The sequence below is a fragment of the Leuciscus leuciscus genome, assembly GCF_965113295.1.
Source record: "Leuciscus leuciscus genome assembly, chromosome: 9".
NCBI classification, from domain to species: Eukaryota; Metazoa; Chordata; class Actinopteri; order Cypriniformes; family Leuciscidae; genus Leuciscus; species Leuciscus leuciscus.
The window spans coordinates 30,145,248-30,172,616 of record NC_138733.1 but is presented as its reverse complement, the minus strand read 5'-3'; the positions used below and the strand labels follow the sequence as shown (position 1 = coordinate 30,172,616).

Here is a 27,369-nt window from a genome sequence, read left to right as displayed (position 1 = left end):
CAAGATCCTCAAGAGCGAAATTACAAAAATAATACAATGCAATGCTGAATTGTCTGTGTTGAAGTGAAAGGTGCACATTAACTATCAGACATCTTGTTTTTCTCAAGGTCATCAAAAATAAGTATTTTCCGACCAACAGATATTCCTTTTAAGTGAGCATACACTCAATTCTCTTCATTTATATGGAAATGGAGATCATCAGCATTCCAATTGAAGACAAGCCTGGCATTAGACACGAAAGGGAAGGAGTCAATGGGGCTTGCAGCATGATGCAAAATTCTGCTTGGTTGCTCTGCACAGGGCTATGAAAAGATGCAAGCTTCAATAATGTTTCATGAGCCCAGGAAGTGACAAGCATGACACCGTACAACGACAAGGTCGTCCCTGTGGAGGAATGAAGGCGGACATCTTCAACGACTGGCCCAAACAGTACCTCGTAAACGTGGCCGTAAAGTCATTTGTGGCTGCTCTGGGTTATGTTTCTCGCAGTATGTCTGCTTTATGAAGTCTGGCAATGACAGACAAGACCCGTTACGCACTGAACCATACATCATATGGTAGCTTGAGTGCAGAAGCAATTTCAGAAGGAGCCAAATTTCAAGTGAGAGGTGGAAAAAAAGAATTGAAAAAAATAAATAAAAATAAATAAATATATATATAGGCCTGATCCCTCCAATACAGTTAAAAAAAAAAAAAGGGACACTGACACTGATTTATTTTTATGCATTTATCATAGAAGGTATTAGTTTGCAAACATAAAGAACAAGAAAACCAAAAGTGACAAGTAAAGCAAAGCACTTTTTTAGTGAGTTTTATGGTTGTGTTTCTTTCAGCTGTCAGTGCTTTGTCTCGGGAGCTGCTGTGTGTTTCGAGCAAGAAAGATGTCAATAGCGCCACTTAGTGTTAAAGAGGAGAAACACACTGCTTATTGTGCAGTGTGTTTCTGTTGCCACTTTTATAAAACATATGGATTAAAATAAACTTTTAATTGCATGGTGTCTATACAATTAGTCAGGTAATCATAGTTTCCCTCCCAAATACAATTGTTACTACCGTAAAAACATTAGCAATATCTCTTTCAAAAAGCTTTCAGAATAGTTCTACTAGTTTGATTGATTTTAACTTCCACATCAAACATTTACTACTGTATTACTGAAGTAAATATAATTGTTGTAACTTTTTTTGGATGAAAACTAAACGTTTGTAGGGCCTGACCTACCTGCTCGAAATAACATCCATACCGTTTTAAACTGTTTATCGTGCCTTAGGCTATTCTCTCTGAGGTAATCTTGTCAGGTCTAGCCTACGCAGAACCAAAACTCGAAATATTGCGTTTACTTCATGAATATACTGTAATCGCTACAGTAATTATAGTAGCCACCAATATCGTTCTTACCGCGCGTTCCCGCTATAATCGATGTCGTGTTGTTCTGAGGTAACTTCATTTTAATAGGCGGAGCTTCACAAATTATGTATACAAACTGTCCTCACGCACAAAAAAAATAACATGCATTATAATCACATTTTCTGCAACAAAATGAGTTTGTACAGTTATTGTTGATTAAATAAATCAGTGGTAACTTATTAGGTGCCAATGTCATCAAATAGCTAAACAATAGCGCAGTTAAAATAACAGAAGGTTTCTGAAAGTTTCTTGTATTGTTTAAAATACAAGAATTATTCATTTATTATGGCTTTACAGAAGTGAGAATAACTACAGTACCACCCTGTGTCCCTTACAAATGCAGATACAAAAGTAGTATGTTAAACAAGTAAGAGGTATGGAGATTGGACAAATCAGAGTATACAATTTACAATTCTATACTGCATCCACTTCTCAAGTGTGCATCTAGTGGAAACTTTGCTCTCCAATAATGCCACAGAATGAGCAAATCTGCTCATTCATGTGTAAGACTCACTATATCACAATGATAAGAATGATGATGGAATGAATTAGTCCATTATATACATATGCCAGAAGCCCGTTTGTTTCCATTAATTGCCACTAGAGGGCCTCAGTTACTTAGACTTCCTTCACTCGCGCTTCAAGAGTTTCATAGTATACCTGGAAATGACTGTCTATTCAAAAAGAAATTCAACAAAACAGAATACATTTGTATATGCATAGTTGCCTTTAAAATGACAAAAATCCTTTTCAATCTACTTTTTGTTGCACCATTGTATAAACAGAACTAAGCACAATGCATTGAATTTCTTGCAACCATGCATTTGATATTTTTAAGATTTTAAGATCATCTTAAATGCATGCTTTAAATTCATTCATAGAATAGCCTATAGGTGCAAGAGAACATAACCTGGCTGGAAGGCAAAAACAACATGAGGTGAATACTGAATGACACTCCAATGCCGGTGGAACGATTCCTCTTCATTGTCTCTTCCGGTCGTGTCTTGACACCTGCCCACCGAGAGTATGAAAAACACAGCAGCTATTAGAATCAATCTAGACGACAACCCGCACTCTCTGACGCAGGAGCTTAAAAACATTGCCTGCCCTTTGCCAAGATGTAGACTACTTGTTCTCCAGGCCTTTCCATCCATTTATTCTCAGCAATTACCAAAACACAAACACTATTAGTGAGGTAGCAGGCAGTGGCTCGTAACCGCTGGGCAGTGAGAGCTACATGCTTGAGGAAACTTCCAGAGTGGATAAACACACACTGAAATCAGGAATGAACTATATTTAAAACTTCTGCCATAATTTACATAATTTACTATTATTAATTATTCACTCATGTTGTTCCAAACCCATGTGCTGTTCTTTTTTATGCAGAACAATTTTTTTTTGTTGTTTATAATAAGAATATTAAAAAGTCCAAATAAAAGCATCATAATAGTCCGCACATGACGTTTCCTTAAATGTTATGATCTCACTTCAATCAAAAGCATTGTATTATCTATCTATCTATCTATCTATCTATTGTTCTATCTATCCATCTATCTATAGTATCTATCTTTTGTTCTATCTATCTACTGTCTCTATCTACATCTTCATTGTCATCAATGTTGTTAGTACATGTACTGTTACTCATCTTCCATCTTAAGGACCACAATGGAAACAAGCCTATGGGCTTTTTTGTGTTTTTATCCTTTTGAACACTTCGTGTTGATTGTTGTTGTTCAATAAAGTTTTCAATCAATCAATCAATACAATATCTATCTTTTGTTCTATCTATCTACTGTCTCTATCTACAGTATCTATCTATCTGTTGTTCTATCTATCTATCTATCTGTCTGTCTGTCTGTCTGTCTGTCTGTTCTATCTATCTATCTATCTATCTATCCATCCATCTATCTATAGTATCTATCTTTTGTTCTATCTGTCTACTGTCTCTGTCTACAGTCTCTATCTATCCATCTATCCATCTATATATCTATCTATCTGTTCTATCTATCTATCTATCTATCTATCTATCTATCTGTCTGTCTGTCTGTCTGTCTGTCTGTCTGTCTGTCCGTTCTATCTATCTATCTATCTATCTATCTATCTATCGATCTATCTATCTATCTATCTATCTGTTCTATCTATATATCTATATCTATTTCTAATAACAATAGCCTATATTATGGATGGATGGCATTTTAAAAATGTAAACAATTAAACTTGTTTATTAAAATGTGCAGTCTTCTGTTTTTTACTGTTGAAAAGAGCTATTTTGAATATTCACACAGCAAAATAACACATTAAACTACACCTCTTCCTTCCTACACCAAAGTATCCTCTTCCTTGTTGTGTGTTGCTTGCTTGAGACTCAATGACTGTCTGCTTATTGTTGGGTTATGTTTGGGATCGAGCTGAATTCAGTGGCTCATATTCATACTACAGATGGCCAGTTATCTGAAAATCTCCAAGAGATTTCTCATGCGTTGAGTTAATATGACTCGCGGCCCACGGGGAACAAAACGGATCTAAGCTCGGAGAAAAACAAATAGCCATTTGTGATGATAAACAGACATTCTTCCACCCTTTATCCTTCTATTGTGAGAGAAAGATTTTTAAGTTGAGACGTATTGGCATTGCAAAGCCATCAGTATAGCAGACACACGGAGGCATGTCTCTGTCTGGCATTAATATCTCTAGAGCACTACACTTTACAAATTGACCCGTGCAGAACGACAAACGTCGGTCCGGAGTTTTTCACTCCGGATTGTTTTGAATTGCTATTGCTCAGCAGTTCCTCGCTCTGAAATCCATCACCCTTCCATTTATCTCGGAAAAATGGCACGGGCCACCGTCTAATGGCTGACTGTGAGCCATTTCAGTGATGAATTCTCAAAATCATCCAAAGATGAGTAAAAGTCTACTTAGAGGTTTTGCTTTGTGGCAGCAACAGCAATTTTTGACACATACCTCATGCCAATATAGAACAATATGCTGTATGGTGGAGAAACGTAATGAATACGAAGTACTCCAATTACTTTCCTTGAGGAGAATTTGCAAGGGTTTGTGTTTTTTGATTGCAGTCAAGTGCAGTTTAGGGAAGGCACTTATTATGATAACTGCCCACAAATGCAATCAAAAACCAATTTTGAATAATCATTTAAATGTTTTTCGGTTACACTTTATTTTAAGGTGTCCATGTTACAGTGTAATTATACATTTAACTACTGAGTAATAATAATTAACTACATGTACTTACTATAAGGTTAGGATCAGGTGTGGTTTAGGGTTAGTTGCATGTAATTATTCATAATTTATAGTAATTACTATAGCAACTACATGTAACATGTACCAAGGACATTGTAAAATGGTGTTCCCTTTGCGTTCCGGCACCTTCCGATTTACAAAATAAGCTCTGCTTTTAGGGGTTCCCATTTAGTTTTAATTGATTTTTCATTTTAATTTTATGATTTAAGCAGCTTGTAAACATACTTTATCAGTAGAATTTTTTTATTTTTTTTTTACCTGTAAAACATGAAAGTATAATGCAATCATTAAAGATATTTCTCTTTAGAGCCTTTTTGATTCTAAAATGGAGTCAAGAACCCTAGGATTCTATATAGAACCCTACTTTTCCAGCCATGTTACATTGGACCCCATTAGACTTTCAGTGTATTGGGAAAAAACAATCTGTTTATACTATCTGTATAGTATCTGTTTTGCAGAATAAAAAAGGTCATTCAAGATGACATGAGGGTGAGTAATGATGGCATAATATTCTATCTACTGTATATAACTATCCCTTTAATATTTTATGTAGCAACCATTGTATAAGGCTCTCATTCTATTTTGAGAGTTTAAAACATGAGTACAAAATGTTCTGTATTTTTCAAAACATCAATGCATTATTTCTGAATGATAGCTTCATTCACATTCTTATCCCACTTTCCACAGCTTCGAGCAGCAACACTTTATGTCACGCTGATCCCAGATCTGTCAAAAAGTGCTGGAAATTAGGACATCCATACCAAAAAAAAAGTCTTTTTTTTCCTGCTATAGCAGACAAAGTCAATTCTTAAAGAACTATTTTTAACCACGTGAACTCCAAGTTAGGATCAGGAAATCAAGAATACCTGTCAGTAGGGATGTGCCTGAAGCCAAATACTACTGTTCGGAAAGGAAATTATGCATTCAACAGAGCCTCTACAGGGACATGGTGATGGAAAAAAATATGGGATAGGAGGAAAAATTATATTTCATTGTTTTTGCGTTCTCTCACAATTATATATTTGGGTAATTATGTTATATTATAGCGTTTTTTTTTTTTTTTTTTTTTTTTTTCTCAAATTCAAAAAGGCATTTTGCTCATTAAAAGGCGCACTATGCAGTTTCCGTTTTTCTCAAAGAGCGACCCCTAGAGTCACTGTGGAGTACTTGTATTTAACGTTACTGTCGTAAATACCACTCACGCAGAGCCGTCTCTGCACTCTTCGACCGCGTTTTCTTCGTTTTCTTCGTCGACTCTGCCATGATTCACGTCTGAAATGCGTGCTAGTGTCTTCCATAGAGGCTGCTTCATATGTTGTTGATGTATGTGACGTCGTGCCGTAAAGCAAGTCGTGATTCTCGCGAGATTTAGCGGGGCGCCACCTCTCAAACCTGCATTGCTGGTTTTCCCAGCGGCGTCCCCCCCAGCTTTGCTATCGGGATGATTCGCCCTACTACGAGTTTGTTTACCATCGAAATTATTTCCAAGCTGTTATATTAAGGTACAAATCTTGCATAGTGTGTTTTTAAAAGGGTCAAATGAGTCAAACAGTTTAGTGGATTTTGGACTGAGTCGGTTTGTTGAAAACATTTTTAAAATTCAATAATTTTTTTTCTTTTGTCAGAGGGAGAAAATGTCTGTCTATCCTGGTCAAGCTCAGGCTAGTCTTACCTAATAATCCAGACCAAAATATTTCACATTAACATTATAGGAAATTTGTCTGTTACATGACATGTCTACAATGCAATGTGTAACGGGTTGGATGTTTTAAGCTAATAAAGCCAGAACAACATGCTAGCAAAAGATTAACATTTAGGAAGAAAAATAAACACTTTCATGTGCAGTATAAAGTGACACAACAGCGGAGACATGTTATGTTTTATGCCAGATAAGCCTTCTAAGCAGGGTTTGAAATGAACTTTTTCACTCACCGACCAATTTGGCTACTAAATTAAGTTACCGCCCATTCAGAACTTCTACTAGCCCAAAAAAAAACAAGAAGAAGAAGAAACCAGATTAAATACGTCACAACTTATATATACATGTATATATACACATTTGGATTTCATACATTCATTTCTTATTCAAACAAAATCCTGTCATCCAGCCATCTGCTCCCTTCCTCTTTCATCCTCATCCTTTTCACCAAAAATGTGTTTTAGATGGACAGATCAATACAGTACAAAGACCAGCAAAAAAAATTTTTTAATGTTGGAAAATAGCAATGTCTTTTCTGATTACCAAATGCTTTTTAATCTTCGCTATTGCTTCAATGCAAATGAACAAGATTTCCTAGGGAAAATAGCACCAATGTAACAGGGTAGACTATTCTTATTCCTCTCAGGTACTAATCATTATGAATGTGTGTTAACGGGGGTAAATCAATGCATGGGAAACCATGCGGCATGAAAGTTGATTAACATCTTATGTCAAATATTCAGTATTGTTTCATTGGGACATAAAATCCAACAAGCTGACCCAAATGCCAAATCTTAAAGAGATGGCATGTCATAATTTTAAGTTTGGGATTATGAGACAGCTTCTGAAGGAGTTGTCTTGTGCTAAAGGTTATTGTGTCAGGCTAAAATTAGCAGATAGCTCAACCTTGACGGGCAGTTGTATCGCAGAAGTGAGTGTCTGGACTAAACCACAGGGGCTGATAAACAGATGGAACAGTGTCATGTGCACAGAGGTGCTGTCACCTCTACTGCTCCTCTGCATTCAGGCGTATTACAGTTCACTGGCTCCTTTTACACGTCTGCTTACACTGAAGATAAAGACGGTGTGGCCCACATGGAAATCTATAAAATTGTATTCAGCAAATTAAGCGTAAATAAAGCCCAGATGTAATGTTTAACAAGAGTAAAGTCATTTGCAGTCTCATGCATGGTGGAATTTAGTTATTGTCGAAGCTCAACTGAGGAAAACACATATGACAAAGGGAAAGTTCACACAAAAAAATGAATTCTGTCATCATTTACTCACCCTTATATTGTTCCAAAACCACCAGTGGATTTTGAAGAACGTTCATGCTGCTCTCGTCCATTAAATGAAAGTGGATGGTGACCATGGGCTGTCAAGCTCCAAAAGCCCAAAAAGGCATCATAAAAGCATTGTAAAAATTCAGCTTGTGTGTTATATGGCCTAAGTCTTCCGAAGCCATTTGATAGCTTTCTGGTGAAGTTTAAGTACTAACATTACTAAATGTCATTAACTAAACTATATCTAACTATATATAAAGTAATATAACTAAAATTAAACTGAAAACATAAAGGTAGGGAGGGACAACAAAACGACGCCAAAGAACTAGCATTGATGCAAGCCGACTGTGTTGTTGCCTCGTGGGAAAAAAATCTGTGCTTGAGCACACCGACTGTCAACCAGCGACTGTCAACTAGCACGAGTTTTCTGCGCCTGCGTGTAAAGGAGATGTCTATCTATTTTCTGAAGATATATTTGTCTATATTCGTCATTTAAAAAGGGAAAGCGAAACAAAGACTGCGGGTATACAAACCATAACCAAAGCAGCGCTTGCTTACTGTTTTAAATATCAATCATGCTGATCATGTTCTTTATTCCACTCCACTCATGTTATTATGAAAATATTTGCGCAGTGGAGCGCTCAGTTAAGATGACGTAAAATTAGAATAGTCTTCTGTCTGTGCGATCACGACTTCTGTGCCCCCTTTCATCACTTTTGCTCTCATTCTCGTTCGGTAAAATGAACAGCCAATCAGAGTTCTCTCTCTCACCGACGGCCCAACGGCGATTCTACATGTTGAATTGACGGGGAAAAAAACGTCTGATTAGAGCCAACTATGGAAGCTTGTTTCCGCCACAGAACAAAACATTTTAAAAGATAATTGCGACTTTTTAATGTTTGTTGACATCTCACAATTTTGACTTGATTTCCCAGAATTGCGAGTTATAAAGACAGAATTGCAATACATAAACTGGCAATTGCGTGTTATAAAGTCAGAATTGCGAGATATAAACATGCAATTCTGAGAACAGTTCTTTTTATTTTTGTATTTTGTGGCGGAAAAAAAACGAAGCCGGCCGACGCTCAAAGTTGGCACGACGTTGCCCAACGGCCGACCGTCGCGTCGGCTTGGTGTGTCTTTGGCTTAAAATTAAATGCGAATTGAACCTTTAAAAATTGTAGTATACAAATAATACTAAAATAACACAGCTCCTTTGCAAAGGTGTCTCTGTTCTGAAAACCTTGATATAGCATTAGTTACTGCTAAGAAAGCTGGCACACAGCAGTGCCCTGATTCTGTTGGAGGTCCCTCTCTCTGGACCACTAGCTCATCCAGGCAGTAAAAGAAGGCTGACAGGGATACAGATGGTCTTGTATACATATATGAACAACAACTGGCTTATCAAGGTGTTGGAAATGCCAGGAGCAGCTGGCTACCTGAGCACAAAGTGGAACGAAAAGAAAGAGAGATATGATAAAATAGAGAGAAAGAACGGGGAAAATTGTGTACATGCGCTTAGGTGTGGCTATGGGTGTGTGTATGTGTGTGTGTGTGTGAGAGAGAGAGAGAGTCCCTGGGGAGAGAACACATCTGGTAGGACAGCTGTTAGCTGCGTACAAGAGTATACTGACGGCGGTGAAGAATGATAAATCACAGACTTTGCAGCATTGCAGAAAGCGCACCAACATACCTGTGAGTGCAGGTGCTCACGCACTGTCACTGAGTGCTGAATAATCAATGACCCTATCCAAACAACACAGCTACAACTGTCTAAATGTGTCCGACCTGACGGTGACAACTGCGTGAAACAAATTTGTCTCTAAATTAATACATTTAAACAGTTGAATTACGAAATTGAATCGTTTAGGAATTCACGCGTAATATTTCTAGATCAGAACTATCATTACTATTGCCTATACTAAGTTCAATGGGGTTCCATAAAGAACTCTAGGGTTCTTGGCTCAATTTTAAAGAACGCCAAAAAGGTTCAATATAAGGGGAAATATCGTCAATGATTGCATAACACTTTCATGTTTAACAGGTTATTTAAATTTTTCAAAACAGGAAATTTAAACAAAATTAATCAATTAAACTTAAATCCATAAAATGATCCCATCTATATATGAAGTTCCTGACAGAACCATTTAAGATTCTATGTAGAACCTATTCTTCTAAGAGTGGTCGAGAGATTTAAACAAACACCTAAAGCCTCATTATTTGTGCTACAGACATGAACGAAATCTTAAATAATTGTATTAAATGATTTCTTCTCTGTAAATCTAGTTGCCTTGGCTGAGAAACTGTTTTTTAGTAAGGATTAAAATCTTAGCGTATGATTAGCTCTGAGGATTAGTATGAGTTTTAAAGGTCTCAATCCAATTTAAACTTCAAAGACGGCTTAATCAGTGGGGAAAATTGGTAAATTATCATGTTTGCAATGTGCTTTTTCAAAACTAAGCATGCAAACCTTAGTCACGCTTAAGTGGCTGTTTATTTTGTGTACAAATCAAATTGTTATTCATTATAAAATATCTAAGTTTTGGTGCAGTGGTAAGTGCATGTCTTCATGAAACAGTGTTCATAGGGATGCATATTTAAATAAAAGACAAAATACATACATTCTGTATAATCCACTATAGTAAAAAAGGTTTGGATGCTCTTTGGCAGCTTTAATTATGCTAGAGCAAACTAAACGCCTTGCTACACATGCAATGCATCCAATCGTCATCTCCAGTATAGGAATACACACGCTCAAAACCCTCAGCACGTTATCCACGCTGACGATCACAAGCGGAAAACATCTCCACTGACCCAAGATCAAACATGAGGGGCGTTACATTCTCTCCTCCGGTAAAGAGCTGCAACCTGACACAGAGCCACAGTGGAGCCAGAGAGCCCAGGTAACGAAGATGGATGTCCTGTAATGCAGTTATCCTGCGGCTGCTGCGGAGAAAGGAATCCGCTCATAGCTGAACATCCCAACATAAAACTCCCCAGCAACTACAAATAGGAGATTTGCCTCAAACTGATTGCCGACGTCCTCAAAGGGTATCAACAAAGCTGGAAACATTGTTTTCTGGGATAATGGAGCAATAATTCGATTTAGGAAGTCATTTCCAAAAAGCCAAAAATGTGATTTACTCTCCCTCCACCTATAATTGAGTTTCTTTGGGAAAGGTAAACTTCAGTGGCACTACAGCAAAGCACTGTTTGTCCCTCGTAACCCTGAACTGTACTGACAGTCATCAGTCTGTGTTTCTTGTGGTGTTTAAATGAGAACTTCTGGCCTGTAGACTTTTAGAAATGAAAAAAACACTTTTCTCACTTAGTCTACAGGAGACCAATGTGATATACAATACCGTTCAAAGAAGTTTCTAATGCTCACCAAGCACCATATGTACTGTATGATAAAAAAAAACTGTACAATTGTGAAATATGATTCCAATTTAAAATAACTTTTTTCTGTTTTCATATTTTGTAAAATGCAATTTATTCATGTAATGGCAATGAATTTTCAGCATCATTACTCCAGTCTTCAGTGTCACATGATTCTTCAGAAATCCTTTTAATATGATGATTTGACGTTCAAGAAAAATGACTTGTTATTATCAATGTTGAAAAGAATTGTTCTTCTCATTTTTCCCCCCCAGGATTCTATGATGAATTGAGGTTAAAATAACATTATTAGCATTTTGAAACATTTTAAAAGTCTTTACTGTCACTTTAGATCAATGTAAGTTGTCCTTGCTGAATAAAAGTATAAATATCTCACAAATTTTGAATGGTAGTGTACATTATTTTTTACACATGAAATATTTCAATTGTATGTTTATTTCATTCTTTATTTAGTGGTTGTTAAAAAATGCATGGCTATTATTTATTTTCATATTTTACAGGTATAAAAAGGAAGAAAGTCTAAACATAAAAATAATGTGAAAAGTGGCAAAATCAAGGTTTATTTTTTTATAGCTCATTTCAAAATTCTAAATCATTGCAAGGCAGCTTTAAAGACCGAATTACTATATTGTGGATTACTATATAATTGTAAACATTTTCAAAACGAAAAATATGAAAATGGGGTGAAAAAAAATCAACACCCGTCACAGCTGAAGAGCATGAATGACAAAATTCAGGGAAAAATGTTTTGCTTTTGAATAATTATGGATTTCCCAAGCCATTGAATTGAACATCTCCGTTCAATGATATCAAAGTTGCACAGGCAAGATATTCGAGCTCATGGGGGAAGCAGAAAAGAAAAATTATTACATGGCAGATGAGTTCTTCTACGAGTCGCCTCACACTAAAAATAAACCCTCAGCCACGCATCACAAACTACCAGCGCATCCTGATGTCGGCTTTGTCAAATAATTCTGCCCAGTGAAGCTTCACCACATCCCAGTGGATTTGTTATGCGTTATGTTCGACTTGTTCTTCTTTTCGCTCTCACTCACTCATTCATTCAAGCCTGTCTCTATCGCCCTCCTGCATATTTTACTTTGGCATATGCCACAGTTGAGTTCCATTAATCAGTCCCTGCTCGTATGAGAGCTGAATGTTAAACCATCCAAGCTACAAAAAAAACAGGCCCGGCATTAACCTTGTAGATGGAGACGGTTCGCGCATCCACGGTACTTGGCAATGAAGGGAAAAGGAGAACTTCTCAAATTGTTTCCAGCCCTGAGCTGCATGAGTGAACGGGTCTGTGTGTGTGTGTGTGTGTGTGTGTGTGTGTGTGTGTGTGTGTGTGTGTGTGTGTGTGTGTGTGTGTGTGTGTGTGTGTGTGTGTGTGTGTGTGTGTGTGTGTGTGTGTGTGTGTGTGTGTCGGTTCCCGGCTTCGCTATAAATAAGCCTGGCTGCTGGAGAGGTGGAAGTCTGCAGAGGAACTGACAGTAGAGGGCAACACGGCCTTGTCTCACTGGGAGACGCCAATTAAAACTGGACCCAAACCCAAAGTGTGCAAACTACTTGAAAGAATGAGAAATGAGTTTTGGCATGGAGCAGATTCGAAGTAACGGCGCTGCAAGATGTCAGCCAGTCATTTAAGGAGTTTCACTTTGAAAAATCGCTAACACGCAGCTTGTGTGGCGTCAAACAACAGAGTTAAAATCTTCTGGCATGGCAGACATCCCATTGCTGATGATAAGCTACAAATGACACTGAGTATTTGCTAATACAGGCTATCTGATGTGCTAACAAGGAAAAGCGACGCACTGCTGAAGAATAAAGAATAACTTGCTCCAAATGTGGGGTAAGTTACTCTAAAAAAAGTCCATTTCTAGCTACTAATTACATTTGCAACAGTGTGATAAGATTATTATGTTACTCTCTCTAAAAAGTATTGCATTACTTATTACTAATTACTTTCTAAATCCCATATCAACCTCGACCAGTTGAACAATAAAAGGATATAGACATGAAACTGCTCTTTTATTCTTTTAAATAAATCATATAAAACTGCATAAATGATTCTTGAACTGGCCAAAGTATTTAAAGGTAAATTTAGAAGGTTACATTAAAAACATATATTTTAACATGAGATGTTACATGTTGATGTTAAATCCAGTATTGTTTTATAAAGAGTTGTATAGAGTTGTTCTAAAGTCTATATAGTATATCATTCAATGACATGAGAAGTAATTCAACCTCACCGCTGGCAAAATGGGCTTTCAATAAAACTCGGCTGCCAATACAGTAGAAAAGCAAAATAACTGTTGAAATCACTGCTTCCTGGCTAGAGAAAATATTGAAAAAAGGCTGTTGTTTTCCCTTTTCCCAAATAGGTAGGAAAACTTCAACACCCATAATGCACTGGGCATGTTGCCGTCCAAGGCCATTCCCATCAGATTGCTATGGATATGCTTGACCAGAGTCAAACTGCCTTGTTGTAGTTGGAAATACTTCTTTGCAAACTTTTAGTCATAATGGTTTAGTTGATTTGTATTGTTCCCGGGTGCAAGAATTCAAAGAGTAAATGTTTAGCGGGAGTAAGTTACTTTCGGTTTCCAGTGAAAGATCCAGTGCGTTGTAGGCAGAATCGTAAATATGGAGCGAAAGCCACGACGTAAAATCTGAAAAACATATGTGTTTCTAGTCAGCATTTCAAACTGGATGACTAGAAACACAGTGTTTTAGGCCAAACAGAGCAGAAAAATCTGAAAGAAACTGCTATTCTATCAGTTTTCCCTATAAAGGATGACCTTAAAGGGACGTCTTTGTACCCTATTTACATTTTCATTTATGCATTTGGCAGACGCTTTTATCCAAAGCGACTTCCATTGCATTTCAAGTTACACATTCTTATCAGTTCTTGCTTTTCCTTGGACTCGAACCCATGACCTTGGCGTTGCAAGCGCCAATGCTCTACTGTTTGAGCTACTATTCACCCATAATAGTTTATAGTAGGGTACATATTACTGCTCTAAGGTATTAAAATGGTATTAAAAGAATATTTAATGCGTTTAAATGTATTGAATGTGCACTTGCGTACTTCAAATCTTAAAGTAATAATAAACGGCCACGTTAGTGTACTTAAATAGAGTACACTTTCATGGCTATGTTTTTTTAACACACTTTAATGTCAAATTAAAAGTTTTACTTTAAAGTGCATTTGAAATAATTGACTTATTATTTTGTCATGTTTTAAAGTACACTTATTTCGATGTGTTGGCTAACATTCTAAAGCACATGTAAAATATGTGATTACAATCTGATATTGCATTTAAAGATAATATATTTTAATAATACAAACTAATATTGTCCTAATATTACAAATATATTAGTAAATTACTAATATTTTCCTAATATTATAATATATTTAAATACAAGTTTCAATAGAAATGGCATTCAGGTATGTTTTAGTTCACCATAAATGATTGCCAGGACATTCAAAAGTACGGTAAAAAGTGTTCATATACTTTGTTCCTGCTGCTGTATCATAAGAAACAAATTGACATACAGTACTGTATGACATACAACCAAAATCTGATGACAATATAAAAAGAAATCTGGTGTGAAAACAAATGAAAGATTTTATGTATGTTTAATTCACATTTTCTTTTATAGCTAAGGAAGCAAAAATCTAGGTTTTGCATTTTTGTATCTATTCACACACAACAGAAGTCTTTTACATGACCTTCAACCTTCAGCTTAAGAATAATGAATAAAATCATCCTTAAAGACACTCGAGTCGAGTATCATCACTACACAACACCAGTCATTTTAGTCAACCTGGCCAAACTTTCACAAAAGCAGTAGCATACTCTTGCCGCATTCACATTGGCATTTGTGCTTGTAACATTCGAGGAACAAGCATCCGTGAATGATAAAGAAATATTCATTCTTACCTTGCCCTTGAGCATCCACTGAGTCTGTGAACAGGATCCACAGGACACAGGTAATGAGGAGGAGTGGAGGTCCAGCTAGGACACCAGCACACCTCGCTCGGTCTGGGTTGGCGGCCATGACACCATTGGTTACTGCCAGATAGGAAAGATTGAAAGATTTTTGTCAAGTGCATATTTGTACCGTAATTAGAAAATAATTAATTCAGTCTTTTATTCAATTAATTAATTAATAAAAACGCAAAATAAACAAACAGTATTCTACTGTCAGCAGCAGTGTTAGGGTCAATGCATCACAAGTAACTAAAGAGTAATGTAATGTAATGTAATTAAGTAATTCATCAGATTACTTAACTAGTAAAGTAATACATTACTTTAAAATTTAGAAACAAAACATGTGTTACTTTTACAATAAGTAACGCATGTTACTTTGTTTTCTCATGTATTGACTGACAGCTCTCCTGTCCTCATGTTGAAAGAAATCGTAAGTAACACACATGTGTACCTAAAGTGATTTTTGCTTATTCGTATGGTTGAATTTGATCATCAAAGGCTTATCAGCAAAGACAGGTTAATCAAGTGAGATAAAAAAAAATACATAGTGTATTTCTGTTATTTAACATTTAATCACTGGAAGTTTGCATAATATTCTGAATTTGCATTTTTTATTAATTTAGATGAATACTGAAATCTGTTTTAGTGCGAGTGAGTAAATGAGTAAATGTATGTTCACATTTAGTCTAGGTCTACAATAATCATCATGTTCACTTCACACACAGCACACACACTTACAACTTTAAGTGTGAAAGGGCCTTTACATTTGTCAAAAATATAACTTTTTTGTTGTTAAAAAATAAACAAGCCCAGTCCAGTTCAGATGAGAAAAAGTAACACAAAAGTAACTAAGTAATGCAATTAGTTACTTTTTAGAGAGTAACGCAATATTGTAATGCATTACTTTTAAAAGTTACTTTCCCCAAACCTGGTACCCTCAGCACTACCCTGCCCTGACATTCATGAAGTTCACATTTCAAGTACTAAATAAAACGGAGTACAGTTCTTTTTTTGTGTTGTGGGAACATTGAGTCAGTGGTTAAAAATTTAAAAACCACAAGTTTATGAATGTAACCGAGACTCGTTACAAGATAAATTCCCCATTTTTCTTAATATCTCAAAGGATATCTGAAAGTCAAGACATGTTCTGATATTACAAAACATTTATTTAGTAAGACACATACAGTATGTGATTACTTCAATATCCAAGGACTAATTCTGAAAGAAAGCCGCGCACAATTTATCAGAGGCGACATTCCCGCCATGCAAGACGTAGCCAAGCTTTCTTTTTTAATTCACTGAGAGTAAGACGACTGCTATGAAATATAACTTGCGGTCTGGAATGTCCCACTCATTAAACACAAAGCTTTTATGAACCAACAATTCATCAAATTTTAACGATATGTTTGTAGAGGCGCATTCAGGCCTAAATTTATGAAGTTACCATTACACTTAATGAAGTATCATGTCTTTATGATGCCAATAACTAAAACATGCCCAGCTGACATGGAATGCGGTTTAAGTGAAAAACTGGCAGAAGTTGCAGCTCACAGTTATAACTCAGTACAATATGAAATGGAGGTTACTACATGTTATGTATGAGACATTCCTCATTGTCGGCTGTGGCAGTGACACACAATTCTTAAAGTCCCTAACATGCTCAAATGATTGCAATTAATGAAATGCAAATGAAAGAATAGCATACTGTAATGCAACACAAATCCATTTATGGATTTTATTGATTTCTCTCCACTGGCTGTCTGGTATGCCTGTCAGTCATATTCAGATATTCTCTCTTTCACAGATACTCAGTCTGGGTCAGTCAGACCAGTGATGTATAATGCCTGACTTGGTTCACTTTGCCATCACTCAGCCTTACACTTCTCGACATGCTTGCCTTGTAGCAAAGGGTAAATAAAATCAATAAGCCTCCATTTCACATCACAGCTATTTAATTTATTTCTCCATCAATAGCTCCTTGGCTGGAATTAAAAGCACAGGCATTTGCATATACACAAGTCAAGACTGAGCATTACTGAGAATGAAGAAATGAAAGAGACTATTTTTACAGTTAGAACGTAGCCGCCATTGACAGAATGCGCATTGAACATATCGTAACACCATTAATATTATAAATAATAATAATGGTACTTGTAAAAAATATGTCTAAAAAGACTGTCTAAATACAGTATGTCTTTTAGTACTTTAATAAAAGTTTCTGCATTTTATATAAAGCAGTTTGCCTCTATGTTGAGATCACGTGACCAGCATAATACTGTATAGTTTATCTCTATAACCTCTAATTAACTGGACAGTTGCAGTCACAGAATTAATCTTTCATGGCTGACTGCAAATTGCGCATGACTGTGTGACATCATAACCGGCAATTAGGCTATGGCTTTTATAGATCAGATTCACACTGCTAGGTGTGTTTTACCACTGTGGTAAAATGGGACAGGGAAAAATAAATAAAGGAAAAAGATATAATTTTTTTTGCACATTTGTCAGAGACTGTTGGGAAAATATTTAACAGAACCAGGTAACGGGTTCGATTGACCATTGTCTAATTCAATATTGGGCTGGTCGGGATACTGAAATAAACAGAACAAAGTGATATTGTGATACTTTTAGGGCAAGTTTCTGCTCTTAAACTGTATTTAAAAGTAATCTAGGCAACGATCGAGGCAAAGAACCACCAGATGAGTGCTTTCAAAGCGTTTGATGCACAGCTAGCCGTGGATTATCCTATACCATTATGGTCATTCGCCATCATTGACAAGTAAAAGCTGTCTTTGATGTTTGCAGAGAGAGAATTACCTGTGTCTGTGCACAGTGCAGCGTCTTTCTACTAGCAATGACGTGTGTCCCCCGCTGAAGCTGAGTGTTTAATTATTTTTAAAAGGCGATGTTACAACCCCCTTACTGAGTAATATAATGTAGCGATTCAGTAGTGAACTTAATTTCTTAATAAAAGTCGCGGGGCAGCGTTGACAAGAAGTTTCTGTTGTCTTCGAAGTCCGAACTCTGTGTGCAGTCAGTGATGTACGTACGCGCGCGTGCGCTATTAAAGCAGCGCATTAATACAGAACGGTGATAGAACTGACTTGGAACTACCGGTTTTATTTCACTCCCTGCAGGCAATCAGCGTAGTACGGAGTATTCAGTAGGCCTATAAAAAAAGTTGACCAGCACTGATTAATGATGTGCTTTATTATCTCTTTCATTGTAACTGCATGAAAAATAAAGACCAGCACATTTCTAACACAGATCACCAAATAGTAATAAGCTTGTCCCGACTACACCAAATTTATACAAAAATAACAAAACCACACACATGTCATAATTCCCAGTACAGACACAATAAATTAATAACTCGAGTTCATAAAATGAATAAAAAAATATGCCTATACAACAAGTATATCCATTCATATCTATCTTAAATGCTAAAAAAAAAAATATATATATATATATATATATATATATATATATATATATATATATATATATATGTAAAGTTGGATAATATAGAGTTGGCCTCATTTTGACTTGCATACATACAGTATACTCAAATAAAGCAACATACTAGATAGCAAATCTCAACATGCCTGATTTTCAAATATTTAAGCACATTAGCCTATCATCCAGCGAGGGATGGTTAAGAGTGAGGATGATCCAAACAGTAGGACAGGGCAGTCAACAGGAGAAAGGGAAGCCAGACGAGATCCAACCCGGGCAAGGCTATGCTGGAGAATCAAGGAGATGGAGAAGCACCAGATAATGTCTGGAGATCAGGCAGTAGCTTGAGGAACCAGAGGCTGAAAACTTTGAGCTGCAACCAAAGCTGTATCAGTCACACTGCCTGGTCTTGAAAGCAGCAGCCAGGATGAAGACCAGGAACAAACACAACAAGACAACAAAAAGCGACTACAGAAAAGAATTAAACTAATTTAACTGAAAATAGAAAATAATAAGAATTAAACAAATACTAGAAATAAATAACTGAAGCTACAAACGGAGAAAGGCCAAATCAAAATAGAAACCAAAAAATAAGGCTTGAAACCTAGAGCAAAAGACTGGAACTAGCCTAAAGCAAACTCAAAAGAATAGGGTGCAAACACTAGAACTGGCAGGACACACTCAGGAGACAAGCAAGAATCTCATCCACTACATGCACATGCAACAAACCAGCAGAGACACGAGGGAAAGGAGCACAATATAAAGGGACCAGAGCACATGAGGATCAGGTGAGCATAATTAGTGAAACAAGGACCAGACAAGGGGTGCTTCTCATTTCTTATTTGTGCATCCTCGTTTCCTTTCCTCGCGTCTCAGCTCCGCCCCCTGTAGGATGCGAGGGAAGGCTGCAAGGAAAAGACGCGAGGACGGAGGAATCGAATGTAACTTTTTTTTAAACATTGGAATACTTGATCACTCAAGCGTCACTTCATCGCGTCATCAGCAGCACTCAAAGGATCTGCCCTTATGTTGTTGAAGTTTGTTTATTAAAGAAATTCATAATAAATAATAATAAAGCAAGATACCCTGTTGAAATATGTGAGATGTGTGGTTTATATAAACTGCAAAGGTAAAGTATAAATTAAAATGATTGTGACCGATGTGAAGGGGGAGGAGAATTTAGACGTGCGTCACGTTTAAGTCGATAAAACTCTTCCGCATAGGATACACCGGTGTATCCTCGCTCATGACTCCTCAGGAAGCCTCCTAACTCCTCGATCCTCGACTCCTCGCGGTGCAATTAGAGAATTGAGATGTCCTTCAAGATGGCTGAGCTCGATCGGTTTCCGGGTCATAGGATGGAGGACGGAGGAGAGAGGAGACGAGGAGGGATATTGAAAAGCACCCAAGGACTAAACAAGGGGGCGTGGTGAAGGTAAACAAGGAGGCGGGACAAGAGGAGCAAATGGCCAACACAAAGAAAGACAAAGCCATGTGCTCAGGCACAAGACAAACAAAGAAACATTGAACGGAGACAAGACTGACAAGACTGTCTGGGCAAAACCCTGACAGTATACTTGCATAGAGCGATATATATAATATATCGATATGCATAAATGTAAATGTAAATGTAAAATGTAAATGTAAATATATACTATTTAACATATCTCAACTGCCTGATTACATGTAGGCTATTGTTTTAATGTAAACAATATTATTGCCCAGCTCTTATCTGCTAAATAACTATAAGATATTAAGATATAACAAACATTAACATTATGATTTCCCTGTAAAGCTGCTTTGAAACGGGTATTGTGAAAAGTGCTAACTTACACAAACAGCTTGATTTTGAAGAATTTGAAGAACTTCAATTTTTCAGTGAACTGACCCTTTAAAACTCTACCCTAGAATAGTCGACATCATAACCATTCAGTTTCAAACCTGCATCTACACTGACAAAAGTAGGCGCCACAGAGAAGACTAATTCCCCTGATCAATATCTACTTCCACGTTGGGCTGGAGTTCAGCGTGGATGGCAGTGGTCAATGACTCTTGCTCAGAGGTCCGGGGCAATGCTGGACACAGGCCCAGGAGAGACAGATTGGTGAAGAGTGGGATGGCTACAGCCAGGCGCCTGGATTCCTGTCATCCTCTCCCCCCTCCTCCTCCTTCTGTCTGCAAGATCAACATGCGCCACGGCTCTCAAACACAACAACCTGTTTGAGATTAGCCATCGGATGGGCTGCTCTGCATAACGACATCCTTACAGGCATCCACAATTACATGGCTTTTATCTTGTCACGTCAGGATATGTTTAAGGAGCTGTCCGTGGTTCTGAATGCTGTTGGATCGGTTCACGCTGTGGAGGTGTGGACGCAGAAGACGTGCTGTCCATCGGCCTGTCAGAATGTAATTATGTGGGAGCCTCGGAGTGCCAAGACAGAAAGAAAAAAAAAGAAAAGAAAAAAACACAGTCGAGGTCTTGGAGGGCAAGTGTGCCACCGTGGATTTCGGCAAACATTTCAGCAAACTCCCCTGAGCTCGGCAGGCCTCTGCCAAATCACAAAACCGTTAGGCGCCTCGCTCAGCAGAGAGGAGATCTTCAATGGTGATGTTGACACAAACCAATTAAATTCTCCTCTGCTGTAAGCTTGACATGCTGTGATCGGCTTTGGGTGCTCGAGCCCCTGCCCTTTTTCAAAATTATTCAAAAGTGCCCAAACAAATATCAATGATAATTGTGGTCAATAAAACAAAATGCATTTGATTATAATTAACATGACAATGTGTACAAAACTAAAGTAGCCTAAATTCACGTTTATTTTTACGTTTCTGTCAATCTGAGGTCGGTGTCGTGTCACAACGCGTTGCTAGGTTGCGCGACTTGCGTCAAGTTGCGTGTGTCTTGTAGTGTGTGTGGACGGCAGGCGTAACCGTAGCAAAAGTTAAAGGGATAGTTCACTTTGAAATTAATTTTTGGTATGTTTTAGCTTACCTCAAGGGCATCCAAGATGTAGGTGTCTTTTTTTCCGCAGTAGTTTCAATTTTGATATTTTTTAGGTCAAACCGTTCTTGTCTGTCAGTCATATAATGCAGGTCTATGGTCATTATCTCAAAACACAAGCACAGAGTCCAAATTAAACAATTCCCCATCGTAAGTACACATTGATGGCCTAAGACACGAAACGAGCGGTTTGTGTGAGAAAACCTACAGGCGCCACCTACAGGCCTATTATGTGAAGTGTAGGCGGACAACAACACGCGAAATGGTGACGTGAAAAGACTTTAACATTTTTGTTAATTATGCAGCAATAGTATAATAGTAGTACAGTAGCCTACCACTGGTCAAATATTTGGACACATGTTTATGTTTTTTTTTTTTTATATATATTTTTTTTTTATACGTTTTTATGCGCATCAAGCCTGCATTTATTTGATAAAAAATACAGAAAAATATTATTACAATTTAAAATAATGTTTTTCTTTTTTAATATAGGCTACTTAAATAATAATAATAATAATTGCTGTGATGCAAAGCTGGATTTTCAACAGTGTCACATGATTTTTCAGAAATCATTCTAATATGCTGATTTATTATCAATGTTAGAAACATTTTTTTTTTACCCGTGATACTTTTTCAGGATTCATTGATGAATAAAAAGTTAAAAAGAACAGTATTTAATTAAGTCTTTACTGTAACTTTTGATCAATTTAGCACATCCTTGCTGAATAAAAATAGCCAGAAAAAAAAAGAAAGAAAGAATATTACTGACCCCAAACTTTTTTAATTTTTTTATTATTTTTTTCTTGCATTGGTGAGTCAGGCATTAAAAGCATCTAAAAAGTTGTATTAAAGGCAGTAAACTATAAAAGGTATCAGTATGCATTCATCTCTGGGACGTTGAATATAACGTTGAAAAGAGATGCATTCAAAAAAGAAGCTATATTATATGAAATAAACCTACAAAAAAATAAAATAAAATAAATGCATTCATCACTGGGACGTTAAATGAGCCCACATTTAAAAAGAGATACATGTAAAAATGAGCAAATGTCATAAACTTACAAAACAAAACAGAACAAGACCAAAATGCATTCATGCAAACTGCATTCATTACTAATATACGGGATGTTGAAAAAGCCCACATTTAAAAAGAGATGCATAAAAAATAAGATAATATTATATAAATAAACCTAAATAATACAGTTTATTAATCGCTAATATCTGGGATGTTAAACATGTCCACATTTAAAAAGAGATACATTAAAAGAAATGAGCTAATATTATATCAATATAATAAAATAAAACGCATTTATCATTAATATCTGGGATATTTGTGATGGAAAAATATACATTTAAAAAATAGGTTAATATATATAAATACACCTACATAATACAATAAAATGCATTAATCTCTAATATCTTAAACAGCCCACATTAAAAATAGATATATTTTAAAAATAAGCCAATATTATATAAATGAGCCAAAAAAATATGGCCTTTAAACCTTACAGAATTAAAATTATTTCAAATGTTACTTTAAGCAAATTAATCTTCCACTGGAAGAGTCTCTGACATGAGAAAATGACCATGCAAAAAATACACTATACACACAATATGAATCACTGCATATGGTGAACAGATGTTTTGTGTCATAACTATATTGAAGCCAGATCAGAAGCCAGACAAGCCATGTTAAACAGTATCAGTGAGAGTGAGTATCAGCAACCTTTTTTTCTCCCTCCACCAATGAAAATAGTTCCAAAAGAAGCTAAATAGACAAGGCTTACGTGTATCCAAGCAACAAACTGTTCTGTAACCATGCATATTTTTCTTGATCTGAGCTCTGCTTTTAATACCGCGCCGCCACACCTTATGCTCTCCAAACTAAATTGTTTTGCTGTCAATCCATATGGCATCAAATGGCTCCATGCATTTTTTACTGGTAGGACTCAACAAGTTAGAGTCAAGCAGACTCTTTCTGTAGGTCTACTCTTATTTACTCTTATTTACACTGTACACCAATACGTATAGGAGTCACCATCCTTTGAATAATGTTGTCAAATTTTCATATGATACTGCCATTCTTGGTCTTCTGTATAAGGATAAGGACATTCAAAATTATACTGCAGATTGCAGACTTTGTTACATTCACAGTCTTGTAATTAACGTTAGAAAAACAAAGAAAATGATCGGAGAAAACCACCTATAATGATCAACAATGAGCCCATTAGACAGGTTGCATCATACACATACTTAGGTTTACTTATTGATTATTAACTTTAATCTGTGTTGAAAGGTGCAACAATTTAAAAAAAAACTTTTTACAGAGGCTCAGACTTTTGGGAGTTGCTCAGAGGGTCATGTTGCTGTTTTATCATGCCTGTATTGAATCCATCTCACCGTGTATAGCGGCCTGGTTTGGTAATCTGACATTAACCCTTAAATCTCATCTGAACCGTTTGGTGCGTACGGCAATGAAGGTGGTTGGTCTGGGGGTTTACAGTCTATATTCAACAAAATTACTTTTAAACAGGCAAAGAAAATGACTCTGGACCCTTCTCATGTGCTCAATCCAGAACTCAAACCACTTCCATCTGGTCGACGTTTTTGTACCCGAAGGTTTAGATACAACCACTGTAAAAATGATTGTGTTCCTTTGGCTGTTAAACTCTAGTGAAAAGGACACGACTGTGTGACTGTGTGATTCATAGAATCAGTATAAAAGTATAAACTGATTCTGGAACCTTTGCAATTCTTGGCCCTATGTGAGAGTTTTATAAAGAAAAGAAAAAAAGAAAAAAACTAGCAAATGTCTTAGAATAACCACAGAGGTGGGAAGAATCTGGCCAAGACTCTGAAATTCAAGAAAACAGTTGGTTCTTTAACACACCAGATCCGTCAAGATGCTTTGTCTTCATAGGAATTCAGGTTGTGTCCCATTCAACCTGAATTCCCCCTACAGAGACTGACAATGGATTTGCATAAAGTCCAACAGTGAAAGTTGATATAGACCAAAGCAAAAAAATCCCAGATTACGTACTGTATAAATGATATTGAATAACACATAATATACACTCTAAAGTGCACTCAACAGTAATGTAAGACTAATGTGAGAGCACTGTGACTGACTTCCATCAACACGCCATGTGACAAACACACTAACCCACATGCACAGACACAGATGAAGTTCCTCTCGCCTAGCTTACCTCTATCAGCAGGTGTCTTCAAAGCATAGCTTGCAAACGCATTTGCGATGTATTATTCCCCGTGCTCTCGGAATAGTTTGCGCACGGTTGGAATTCCTGCCCTCTCTCACACACAACTGGCAAAGCACTCTGCCTTCCTCCCAGGCTCATCCCATCTGCAAAGCGAGGGAGAGATGGAGCTCACGAGAGAGAGAGAGAGAGAGAGAGAGAGAGAGGGGATGAGGCAAAGGAGAGTAAAGGAGGAGGAGAGACATCGTTTCGATAATGCAGATTGTCATAAGAGAGCTGCATTCCTGGTAATCCAATAGAAGTGAAGTAAAAGCTTCTGTCATTTCAACAGACTTAATGAAAGCAATTTGATTAGGTGGCCCTGCATCTGCACAGCTTCCTTCAGACTCATTGTTTCGGATTTGTGCCGGCCTGTCTCACTCTCAAATTAACTTGCCTTTAAATGTATTTAATGTTTGGCTTGAATACTTACACGATTCCTGCTTGGAACGGTTCGGTGGAGGGGAGCCATTCAATTGAAACTGCTATTCTTTGAGTGAAGTGAAGCTCAACTGTTACAGAATGGGGCTCGTAACATCAAGGTCATGGGTTTGATTCTCTGGGGGAAATGTTTACCTATGTAGCTTTGCCTAATGTTGACAGAAAATATGACATCAGTAACCTTGTAAGATCTTAAAACGGGAGGTATTCAACATTTTTCAGGCAAATGAACTATTGATGGATAAAGAGATGGAGCAGAGACCTGGCACATATTGTTTTCAAAATAAAAACTGTTACATTTTATACCTGGCCAAAAAAAGTGTACAGTACCACAATTATAAGGCCATATTTAAAAAGAGATGCATTAAAATAAGTTGTTATTATTATGTAAATAAGCCTACATAACATAAAAATGCTTTCATCACTAATATCTGGAACTTTTAATAAGCCCACATTTACATTACAAAAACAAGTTAATATTATATAAATGAGCCTATAAAATAAAGAGCTACGACATTGTAGTGGTGTTCATGTGCGTTCAACTCGTAAATACGATCGAGAAATTGTGAATAGAAATAGAAATTACGAGATGACTTGAACACACCATCTGAACCACCAATACAAGTCGTTTTTCATTCGAATCCAACTGATTTACGGTTATACGTCACTAGAAGATTAATTTGCATAACGCCCGCCTATGTTGTTGTCCACTCGCGAACAACTTGACCAGCCCTCAAATGTAATTTTATTGACGACTGCTTCTCAAAGTTCAACGTGAGATTCGCAAACCGCTTGCTCTTGAAAGAGGGGTCAGTACCCAGTTTATTTGGACCAGCTTGCTCCTCAGAATCATAGCCTGTAAGTATGAATAATTATTGATGTATATATTTTCTACCGGGTGTTCAAAATACTTTAGTGTTTTATATTGTGTAAGTTTCCGGCTAACCTGCTAACTCACGTTATTACTGTCTTACTGAAATACTTCTGCTAATCAGCTGTGGGCCACTATTACCTAAAACTGTGTCTATTAACGCAGATTGTCTGTTGTTCTTACTATGAGTAAAGATTAAGCATGGAGCAAGATTTGTTTTGCAAACGTTTGTTACATCAGTCATTCACATTAGTTCTGGGCAAACATATGCACCGTTATTGATACAGTTATGGGTACAGTTCCCGCATGTTCACCGCAATAAATTAGAACAATACACATCGGTTTGTTGATGGACATACACTTGTTAATGCTGATGGTGAGGAATTACAGTTGCAACATCTCATAATGGTACATCAAACTGAGTAGCGTATCACCGAGAAACGTCCTGCTCGAGTCGTCCTTGCGATGGAGGTTCAGGTTGAATAACTAGTTCTTCCAATGTTTCATCATCGGACTCGCGCTCAGTTTGATATGGTAAAATCGACGTCATAGTTACTGTCTTTAAAGTGTGTACAATTGCCTCTGGACAGAGCTGATGTTCAGTTATGGTAATGGGCATGTAGCTTCTACGCGGTAGACCAATTACAACAGACTGGGCCATCTGGCCAATCAGAGCAGAGCAGGTTCTCGGAAAGGAGGGATTTAGAGAGACTGATTCATCCATCGAGTCATTTGAGAATCATTGAAAAATGTGGTGATGTGCAATGTATTTTATGAGAAAATTAAACCGTTTTTTTTTTTTTTTTTACTTTTGATGCACGTAAACCTGTTATAGGAGACTCCAAAACGACATTATGAGCCTTTAAAACGGCATAATAAGTGCACCATGTTATTCCATTCTCCACTTTGCCTTCCTTGAGTTGCAATGTTAATCAGAAACAAAGCAATTATCCCCAATTCATCAACAGCAACACAACTCCTTAATCAATCTCTCCAACATGAGAGACTGAAACACGACTATGAAAAAACGAAGTCATGGTTTACACGTCTCATATTGTACAAGCCGATGCATTTGTCATCATTACCTTCCGAGCGAGACTGATGGTAGTGCAATGCAAGTAAATGTAAACCAATTAATAACAGCAGAAATTGCATTAAACCATTGTGTCCTAAAGCGAAAACCACTAGAATTGCTCTAAAATGAACCGTTAACTACTTGAAGAATCTCTGTAAAATCTCTGTGGAAGATTATATATTTTTTTATAAATGCATGAAAACTGTGCAGAGTAGCCCTATAA

At 36.9% G+C, this 27,369-nt stretch overlaps 1 protein-coding gene across 8 annotated transcripts in view; it reads right to left on the bottom strand.

Moving 5' to 3' along the window:
* robo2 (roundabout, axon guidance receptor, homolog 2) overlaps positions 1–24,865 on the bottom strand; it is a 436,957-nt gene extending 412,092 nt beyond the window's left edge. For all 8 annotated transcript variants that reach the window (XM_082180883.1, XM_082180885.1, XM_082180894.1 and 5 more), the window contains exons 1-2: positions 24,712–24,865; positions 14,995–15,126 (exon numbers count right to left, since the gene is read on the bottom strand). In XM_082180883.1, coding sequence (XP_082037009.1) covers positions 14,995–15,112 — 118 coding nt within the window. In that variant the 5' untranslated portion in view covers positions 15,113–15,126; positions 24,712–24,865. The remainder of the gene's footprint in view (positions 1–14,994; positions 15,127–24,711) is intronic.
* Positions 24,866–27,369: the final 2,504 nt, after the last annotated feature.